The sequence below is a fragment of the Penaeus japonicus genome, unplaced genomic scaffold, assembly GCF_977035675.1.
Source record: "Penaeus japonicus unplaced genomic scaffold, GWHDUDI00000001_assembly GWHDUDI00000010, whole genome shotgun sequence".
Lineage (NCBI taxonomy): Eukaryota > Metazoa > Arthropoda > Malacostraca > Decapoda > Penaeidae > Penaeus > Penaeus japonicus.
In genome coordinates, this window is record NW_028234412.1 from 20,361,360 (window position 1) to 20,371,359 (window position 10,000).

The 10,000-nt window shown below is 46.8% G+C and overlaps 1 protein-coding gene across 15 annotated transcripts in view; it reads left to right on the forward strand.

Annotated features, from left to right (window-relative positions):
• Nucleotides 1–10,000, forward strand: part of for (cGMP-dependent protein kinase for) — a 712,760-nt gene that overhangs the window by 450,096 nt on the left and 252,664 nt on the right. For 2 of the 15 annotated variants that reach the window (XM_086540949.1, XM_086540955.1), the window contains exons 1-2: nucleotides 8,336–8,420; nucleotides 9,079–10,000. The exon at nucleotides 9,079–10,000 is cut by the window's right edge and continues 153 nt beyond it. The exons of 4 other annotated variants lie outside the window; for them this stretch is intronic. In XM_086540949.1, the coding sequence (XP_086397075.1) occupies nucleotides 9,603–10,000 (398 nt within the window). In that variant the 5' untranslated portion in view covers nucleotides 8,336–8,420; nucleotides 9,079–9,602. Of the gene's footprint in view, nucleotides 1–2,342; nucleotides 2,481–8,290; nucleotides 8,421–9,078 lie in introns of those variants that run through there. 9 more of the 15 variants (XM_086540948.1, XM_086540954.1, XM_086540950.1 and 6 more) reach the window with 9 other exon arrangements.

Genomic DNA, 10,000 nt, shown 5'->3' on the forward strand with positions numbered 1-10,000 from the left:
TTATGCCTCTGCTCTCTCAGGGAATCAAAGTCTTTCGAAATGGACGGGGCTCTTTCTGAGGACGGTAAATTGAGACATGGCTGGCGGTGGGGTTGTTGTTTATGCCAGTTTCCTCTTCTCGTCTCTTCTCTCTCCTGGACTTTTCTTCTGCTTCTTCTCTCCTCTCCCTCTTGTCCTCTCCTCTCCCATTCTCTCAACACATTCTCTCTTTCTCCTCTCTTCAAATTAACGCTCACTTCCTTGACCCTAGCCCCCACATCCCCTTTTGAACCTAAGATTAAATCCCCTCGCTCTCGTCCATATAGTGCTTGCTTGTGTTTGTGCTTGTGCCTGCGCGTGGGTGGGTGGAGTTCCCGGTACCCGCTCTTGTTTCCGGGTTGACTCGGGAACGCGATGACGGGATGAATGGCTTCGAGGGTGTCGTCTTCCGAGACCACCGGGGAGAGAGAGAGGGTGAGTGGGAGAGGGGAGGCACCACCTTTCGGAGGAGAGAGGAGCGAGAGACGAGAGGGCGGGTGAGTGGGAACAGTGTGTAGTGTGGGTTGAGTGGGAGGAGGGGTAGGAAACGGGGGTAGGGGGGGGGAAGGGGGACATTGACAGACAGGAGGGGGAACGGGAGGGAGAGGGTGAGGAGGCGTAGAGAGAGAGGAGAGGGAGAGGGAGAGAGAAGAAGTGGAGGAACGGAGAAAGGGAAAAGAGGAGGAAGAAAAAAAAGGGGAGACGAGAGACGGAGAAGGAGAAGGACGGCGAAAGGAAGGAGGAGAAGGCGAGGATAAAATTAAGAACGAAGGAGAGTGATGAGACATCCAAAGGAAATGTCAAAGCGCGGTCTGTCTACGGAAGAAAAGGGTAGGTAACGGAAGGGCATTTTGGCAGATGCGCCCATGCTGAGGGCTGAGAAAGGGATAGGCGTGGATTCAAGATAGGATAGAATAGGATAGGCGTTGACGGAGGATAGGAAGGGAGAGAGATGCAAGCGATAGGCGCGGATAAAGATCAGGAAGGGTGAACGGTAATTATGAGACAGGACGGGAGAGGGTATAAGAAGGAGAAGATAAGAAGGAATGAAATTTGAGGATGGCTGAGGGATAGGAATGAGAAGTATAGGAAGGGAAGGGTTTTGGAGGTAGCGATAAGGCAAGGATAAATAAAAGGATAAAAGAAGAAGATTTAGGGAGGGCGGGGACAAGGAGAGGTACGTTGGTGTACTCAGGGGGTGGGGAGGGAGGAGGTAAAGTGGATACCAAGGTGGAGGAAAGAGGTAAGGTGGAATACTAGAAGGACAGGGGTGTTAATTAAGGTGGATTGGATAGTGGTATGCCTTAACGTGGAATACTAGAAGGACAGGGGTAAGGTGGAATGCCTTGGAGGAGAGTAGAGGAAGGTGGAATGCCGAGGAGAAATGATATAATAGTATGCCTGAAAGGGGGAGGGCTAAGATGGAATGCCTAGAAGGGTTTGTTATGGCGGTATGCCTAGGTGATCGAGTACGTAAGGTGAATTGTCACTGAAGAGGATAAAGTATGATTAGGTGGGAGAGGGGAGGAGGGAGGAAGGGGGTATGGTGGTATGGCTAGGAGTGGGGAAGGTGGAATGCCCAGGAAGGGGGGAGGGGGTAAGGTGGCATGCCTGCGATGGGGAGGGGGAGTCGCGGGTCAGGTGAAGGCAGGCATTGTTTACAGCCAGCGGCTTGGTTTATCCGAGTGCCGCGCCCAGACGAGAGTAAACAAACGGACTGTGTCGGGAGATGCTCCATCTCCTTGCATTAACGTCAGCCCCTCTTCTTCCCTTTTTCTCTTCCTTCTCCTTGTTTCTCCCTCTTCTCCCTACTTCTCGGTTTCTTTTTTTCATTCCTTTTTTCCTTCTCCTCCTCCTCTCTCATTTCCCTTCACATCCTCCCTATTCTTCCCCTCTCCACTTTCTCACTCTCTTCCCTTCCCCCTTTCCCCTCTTTTTGAGTCTCCTGCCTATCATTTCATTCCCCTTCGTCACGCTTCCTCTCTTCCTCTTTCTCCCCCCCCCCCCACTTTCTTCCCCTCTCACTCCCCTTCTCTCTTCCCCTCCCCCGCACCCTCCCCGCACCCCATCTCAAGAATGTATTTTTAGAAATTAATTAGCATCTTATCTATTACGGAAGAAAGAATTAAAAAAAAAAAAAACATAGTACCAATTTCAGCGACTAAGGATATAAATGATCATAGCAACAAGTCCCAAAAGGAAATCAATTTTGAAATTCAAATAGAAATAGAGAAAAATAAACGACTAAGTTGAAACAAAACGCTGTATCTCCAAATGGAACAGGAGATATTTTCTGTCTCTTTTTTCTTTTTCTTTTTTCGTCCAGTGTTCAGGTGGAGTGTGGCACTGCCAGCCGCCGGTGTAGATAACGGGGCTCAGTCAGTCTAGTGGAGTGCCTCTCGGGGTGAGCGTTACGCGGTGTGACGCTGAGGGACTTACGGCGGAGCGGAGAGTGTGACCGGGTAACGCATTTCGTCGTGATGCCATTTCGTTGCGGTGAAAGCTGGTGACAAGGCCTTTACGTGGCAGTGCTTGTGTTGCCACTGCGTTTTGCAAAGTGTTTCATCCTGCATCTTTGGAGTTTCATGGAGGCGACGAGACTGGATATTTTATCGCTTCCTTTACGAATTTTAATGAAATGTGCGTAGTGAATCTCGATGGATGATCATTATTTGTTTATTAATTTCTAGTGGGGGAAAGGGCTAGAAACCTGCATTGGTAAAATTATGGTGATTTTTATTTTGATTTTACTTCCCCCGAGAGAGAAAGAAGAAACCAATGAAACATGCATGACATATTGCTAGAATTTATTTACATAGAAAACGGTGTTCGGTGTTATAAGGAAAAAAGATAATCGATCCGCAACAGAAAACCATAAAATGTTTTTTTTTTTTCTCTCTCGCTTCCTCATCTGGTGAGGAAATGAGGGCATCTCACAAGCAATTATTATCAATCCCCCCCCAAAAAAAAAAAAAAAAAAAATATATATATATATATATTATATTTATATATATATATATATATATATATATATATATATATATATATATATATATATATATATATATAGAGAGAGAGAGAGAGAGAGAGAGAGAGAGAGAGAGAGAGAGAGATAACTAAACCGAATCCCTTTTAACAACAAGAACAACAACAAAAAACAGCAAATCGAGAAATGAGATAGACGAGCGATAAAAAAGAGAAAAGTCCATTTCAGAGTCGTATTCAGAGGAGCGCGGCGGCGGGAGGAGAGAGCGTGAAAAGGGTCGAGGCAGAAGGTGGCCAAGTGGATCTCAAGAGAGGCAGCGAGGTGAAGCAAGTCCTCTTGAAGGATGCGAATGCGGAGTAGGGAGGGAGGGGTAGATGGGGAGAGGGAGGGATAGATAGATAGATTGATAGATAGATGGATAGATTGTTAGATAGATAAGTAGATGGATTGCGGCGCGATCGGGAGACAGCTATAAGATATAGAGAGGGAAGAAGAGGGAGAAAATAGATAGAGGGAGGGAGGAGAGAGGGAGAGGGAGTGGAATGTTTTATTAGGACGAAGGAATAATGTGAAATATTATTTTATATTAAAAGGTTGTGTTTCAAGGGGGAGTCTGCGGTTTCTTCTTTTTTCGTGCTTTCTTGCTTTTATTTGTTATTATTGGCATCTAATATTCTTTAGAATCACGGAGTAGTATTTTACTTAGTGGGCATTTCAAGTATCTGTCATTGGTATTATTAAATGTTATTTGTGTGTTTATCATCATTAGCGTCACTATTAATTACATATCATCAAATAGTTTACTTATTTATCTATTTGCATTAGTTTTGTTACATTACTATATATTTTGTTACCACTTCGACTGACTGCCGACTGAGTCATGAATAAATATAGCAAGCGCAACGGTGTGTCACGGGGAATGGAATGAGAGAGAGGAGAGAGAAGAAAGAAGAAATGAAAAAGAAGAGAGCCAGAGAAATATAGACAATCGGACAGACAGAGAGAAAATCAGACAGAAAGACAGAGAGAAAAGCGGCGTGAAATAGGCAGGCGACGAGGAATAGGAGAAAGGGTGCAGTGGCAGCAGGCAGTCGTCAGTACAGGATTAGTACGATTTCTTTTGTTATCCTGTTGTTGTTTTCGTTTGTTAATAGCAACCTCCAGGAAAAGTCGAGAACAATTAGACTTCTGAGACGCTGCTCGTTGCGAGGGAGTGCATTGCAATTCTCTTGTTTACTTTTAATATTGCTTCCTCGGTCCGCACTTGGGTCGTTTCAGCTGGAAAGTTATAAAAAAGCTTTAAAAAAATCCACTTAACCTTCGTTTTTAATTACATAGTGAGGTTTGAGAAGGATGCGGGGATGGGAGGGGGGGAGGGAGGGAGGGGGAAGGAAGAGGAGGAATAGGAGGGATGGGAGAGAGGGGGATGGGGAGAGGGAGGGACGGAGGGAAGGGGGGTAGAAGGAGAGCTAGCAACATCCCTTCCTGCTGAGGCTCGTGGGGGGGGGGGGGGGAGGAAAGGAAAGAATAGTGGTGAAGACATTAACTGAAGTCTTTCTCGCTGATTCTCCCGCTTGCTGATCTTGTATCCATTTGCTCCTTCTATTTCACACACATACACACGCACATATTTATATGTAAATATATATAAATGTGTATGTATATAAATATATATGTATATAAGTATATATAAATGTATATCAATATGTAAAAATTTATATATATATGTATATATATATTTTTTTTATTCACTTATTTATACATATATATGCATATATAAATTAATAAATATATATATATATATGTATATATATATATATATATAATATATATATATATATATATATATATATATATATATATATATATATATATATATCATATAAACGAGTTTAGAGAGAGGAAAAGAAGTACATGCATACATACAGGAATGGGTGTGGAGGGGGAGAGGCAATGTAAGGAAGATGAGAGAGAGGTAGGGGAGGGAAGGGGGGAGGGGCGGAGGGTAAGTAGGCAGGCACTAGAGCCGGCGCGGTGAAGTTGTTTGCTACTTGTCAAGGGGGAGGAACGGCGGCCGGTGTCAGGAGTGGCGGCCAGGAGTGCCCGTGAAGTAGATGAGATGAGTAGATAGGAGGTGCGGAGTAGATATTAGATAAGGAGCGCAGATGACATGAGGAATTGAGGCGAGATGAGTTGTAGAGATGCTGGGTGGGTGACTCCTGGCGGGTGACTCCTGGCGGGTGAATAGCGGTCGCCGTCGCCGTCTTTGCTGTTTGTCATCTCATCAACTGTAGCGGGAAGGGGGAGGAGGGTCCAGCCTAGGGTGGATGTGGTTTCTGTCTTTTCGTCTCCTTGGATATATATATATATATATATATATATATATATATATATATATATATATATATATATATATATATATATATAATATATGTATATATATATATATAAATATATATATAATTGTGTGTGTGTGTGTGTGTGTGTATGTGTGTATGTGTGTATGTGTGTATGTGTGTATGTGTGTGTGAGAGAGAGAGAGAGAGAGAGAGAAAGAGAGAGAGAGAGAGAGAGAGAGAGAGAGAGAGAGAGAGAGAGAGAGAGAGAGAGAGAGAGAGAGAGAGAGAGAGAGAGAGAGAGAGAGATCTGCATAGAACTTCGCCCACACTGACCTCATGATCTTACCAAGCCACCATCCCACTGCTTAGATATGTTTCCAAGTCTCATCAGGATCCTCCGGGCTTTATCATCGACCATACCGTCGCGCGTCAACGTCTTCCGCCATTAATGAGGCTCCCCGCGATCTCGTCTCATTAAAATGTCTCTCTCGTCTCTCCTGTTCATCAAACGTCTCCTGTGAATCCTGTCCACACTCCTTGTGCCGATCGCTCATTGCCGCCAGAGCCGATCGGTCTATACTCATGTCTCATCGGAATCCACAACGTATACACCTGAAATTTGAAACTTGCCGTTGAAAGGAACCCGTTCTTATTCGACGCTCATCGTTTAACGGAACTTGTTACCTAGAACACATTTTATCGGCGCCCCGTTTAAATGAAAATGCTCCTCTGGTCATTAGTGATTTCCTAATTCACATACTACCTTGATCCCCTCCCACTATCTCTTTCCTCTTTTTCCTTTCTTTACGAACACCAGACGTCGCCTCCTCCCTCGCTAACCGGCCGTTGTTGAATCGTTGCTATAAATCATCGTGCAACATTGTTAGTAAACTCCCTGCGTATCAGCAAGCTTCTCCCGTTGTCTTAGGGGGTTCGGTCAGCCCCGTTTGTTTATGTATCCTGGGCAGAGCAAGCATTCAGGATGATAAGAGAGCCTTTACCTATCAAACTTTTAGGGTAAAAATGTCAGTATTTCGTTTGATGTTTTTTTCCTTATATTATTGGAGATTATGACGGTTATTACGAGCATTGTGGGTGTGCTGGTTTCCGACATTATTTTTAATTTGTCGCAATGCAACACCATCCTCATTATTGCAACTTCATCGCTTTAGAGGTATATAGACGTGTGTGTGTGTGTGGGCTTGCGTTCGTGCGTTTGTGTGTTTGGAAGAGATATACCACCATATATCTCTGCTTAACCTTCACTTCCAATATATACCATACGCCACATTAACTATCCACCACCCACATCTACACTTCAAAAAGCGTAGGACCGTGACACTCCAAGAAACCCCAAGGGCCCAAAATCAAGACGCAAGACGTGGGTGGCTCGGTCGAATCACAGACGCAGTTTACGAGGGCCTTTTGTATGGCGCGCGACGTGAGCTGTTAAGAAACCACGGCAGACTTTTGCTTGTTTGAAGGGGGCGAAAGTAAGCAGCGGGATACGGGGATCGTAGTGCGAGAGAAAAGAAAAGTAAAGAGAGGGAAGAAAATATACTAACACACACACACACACACATAGAGAGAGAGAGAGAGAGAGAGAGAGAGAGAGAGAGAGAGAGAGAGAGAGAGAGAGAGAGAGAGAGACAGAGAGAGAGAGAGACAGAGACAGAGAGAGACAGAGAGAGAGAGAGACAGAGAGAGACAGAGAGAGAGAGAGACAGAGACAGAGACAGAGACATATAGACAGACAGACAGACAGACAGAGAGATAGAAAAAGAAAAAAAGAGAGAAAAAAAGAGATAGAGGTAGAGATACTTTAACTTTGAGAGAGAGAAAGAAGAAGAAAGAAAAAACAACTTTTTAAACCCATGTCGAGATATAATTCGTGAAGCGTGAGAGTGGAGAAGTAAACATTCGAAAAAGGGATGACAGAGTCTGGGGGAACTCTCAAAGAAAACAGCGTGTGGCGCTTGAGGGACGCGAGGTCTCAAACAAAGGAATACCTGGGAGTAAGCGGGCGAGGACTAGGTGGAAAGTTCTAAAAGAACGTCGTGAACTCTTGGGGTTGAATTGAGTGATAAGGAATCAGGGAAAATAGGCATGGAATAAAGGATGTAACGGATGAAAGGAGGCTTATCAAGACGACTACGCAACGCATTGCGCATATAAATAGGACTGGGACGCGCGGAGGATGTGAGGCAAGCTGGGTATGCTAGCGTAATTATTAAGCAGCGAGAGGCTTGAGTTTCTTATCGTGTTATCGCCTCTCTCCCTTTCTCTCTCTCTCTCTCTCTCTCTCTCTCCCTCTCTCTCTTTCTCTTTCTCTTTCTCTTTCTCTTTCTCTTTCTCTTTCTCTTTCTCTTTCTCTTTCTCTTTCTCTTTCTCTTCTACTGTCTCTCTCTCTCTCTCTCTCTCTCTCTCTCTCTCTCTCTCTCTCCTCTCTCTCTCTCTCTCTCCGCTCTCTCTCTCTCTCTCTCTCTCTCTCTGCTCTCTCTCTCTCTCTCTCTCTCTCTCTCTCTCTCTCTCTCTCTCTCTCTCTCTCTCTCTCTCTCTCCTCTCCTCTCTCTCTCTCGCCTCTCCTCTCTTCTCTTCTCTCTCTCTCTCTCTCTCTCTCCTCTCTCTCTCTCTCCTCTCTTTCTCTCTCTCTCTCTCTCTCCCTTCTCCTCTCTCCTCTCCCTCTCCCCTTCTCTCTCCCTCTCCCCTCTCCCTCTCCCTCTCCCTCTCTCTTCCCTCTCTCTTCTGCTCTTCCTCTCTCTCTCCACCCTCTCTCTCTCCTCTCTCCCTCTCTCTCTCCTCTCCCTCTCCCTCCCCCCTCCCTTCTCTCTCCCCTCCTCTCTCTCTCTCTCTCTCTCCTCTCTCTCTCTCTCTCTCTCTCTCTCTCTCTCTCTCTCTCTCTCTCTCTCTCTCTCTCTCTCTCTCTCTCTCTCTCTCTCTCTCTCTCGCTTTCTCACACCGGATGTTGGCCTCGTGACCGCTCCGAATGTACCACGGACACCCCACTAAGACGCGCTATGAGTATCACTTGGCATGTGTGCTGTACGCCGGTTTTATGTGTTTTAGTGCGTGCTTGTGTATGTGCATGTGTAGTAAACAGTTTTTTGTAATGTGATTTAGTGAAGGTGTCTTGTAACTATTTTGGTATTTTCTTGTTCCTCTTATTTGAGACTCGCCACGTAAGCGACACATGGCGAAGCTGAAGTGGGGAATTTGGGATTCTTTGGGTCGTGAGGGGAAAGGGGTAAGGTGGGGGGTGCAGGGGGAGAGGTGGGTAAGAGACTTCAAGGCTATTTATTATCCCTCGGTCTTTTTTAAGTGGTTTATGTCGCTGCATGATGAGTAAGTGGAGGTATTTTCTTCTCACTTTTTTATATTTGTTATGTGATGATGTTAGTGTATGCGTGTTTCCATTGTGTAGATGAGGTATAAATATCATCGTCGTACCGTGTAGATCTATGTTGTTAACAGCAGGTATGGTGAAGCCAGTCCAATCTAATCTAATGCACATGCAAGGGAATTTGATGATATTGGTGGTTCATGAAAACACGCCATGAGGGGAGCGGGCCACTCAGTGAGCACTACTTTGGTGCCAGTGAGTGCATGGCTGGTGGTCGCGGCCAGTACTCGTGATTGCATGTAGGATGTGCAAATACCAAAGAGAAAGAAAGAGAGATAGTAATAACACTTATTGTCATTGAATGTTTTCTTCAACGTATATGTGGTGTTTTCCAGAAAAGATTGATCGCGTTGTGTAATCGCGTAGCCCAAGAGTCACGCTGACGTTGGAATGCTATCAGCGTTGCCTCTGCTGTTTGGTTTCCTTGGCATCACTGTTCCTTCCTCCGCACGCACTGCTGTGTCTGGTAGCGAGATAGATAGTGCATCTGATGTTGCTTGTGGATGTGGACTAACCCATAATGCGAGCGGGGAGCCAGCGCCGCCGCAGAGAATCGAGCGTCGCCCGCGCGTAGCCTGACGCGGCGGAGTGCCTCCCCGCGCGAACCGCTGGTCGCCGTTGACGCGAGAGATACCGCGAAGGAAGGCTAAAAGCAGCGCCTCCCGAGTGCATGAACGGCGGCGGAGGAGCCTCGCGTTCGAGCGCTGCGGCCGCGTGAGTGTGGTCTTGCGACCGCAGACTGGCTCTGGTGCCGCCGCTGCTGTCACACCTGCTACGGGAGGCGGCGGCCCCGGCACTCGGGCCCCTTGGGTGGCCACCTCGGCCCTCCGGTTCGACATGCTGATGTAGTGTTGCCATAATGCAGAAGTGGTTTATGAAGAACCTCGGCGGCGGCGGGGATGGCGGAGGCGGGGGCGGGGGCGGACGCGGCTCCCCGCCTGTGGGCGTCAGTCATTCGGGCAAGGGGCGCGCGTCGCTACGGGACACTCAGGCGGCGCTGACGACGGCCCTCGAGACCATCGCCATGAAGGACAACATCATTCATCGGCTGGAGGACGAAATCCAGGCCAAGGAGGCCAAGATCGCGGCGCTGACCACCAAGCTGGACAAGCTGCAGTCGGTGCTGCCGCCGCCCGCCACCACGCGTGCGGGCGGCCAGCGCCGCTCGCTCTGGACCTCCGACGCCTACCGCAATAACAACAGCGAGCACCACAACCGCAACAGCCTGCAAAATGACCGCTCCATGATGAGCGCGCC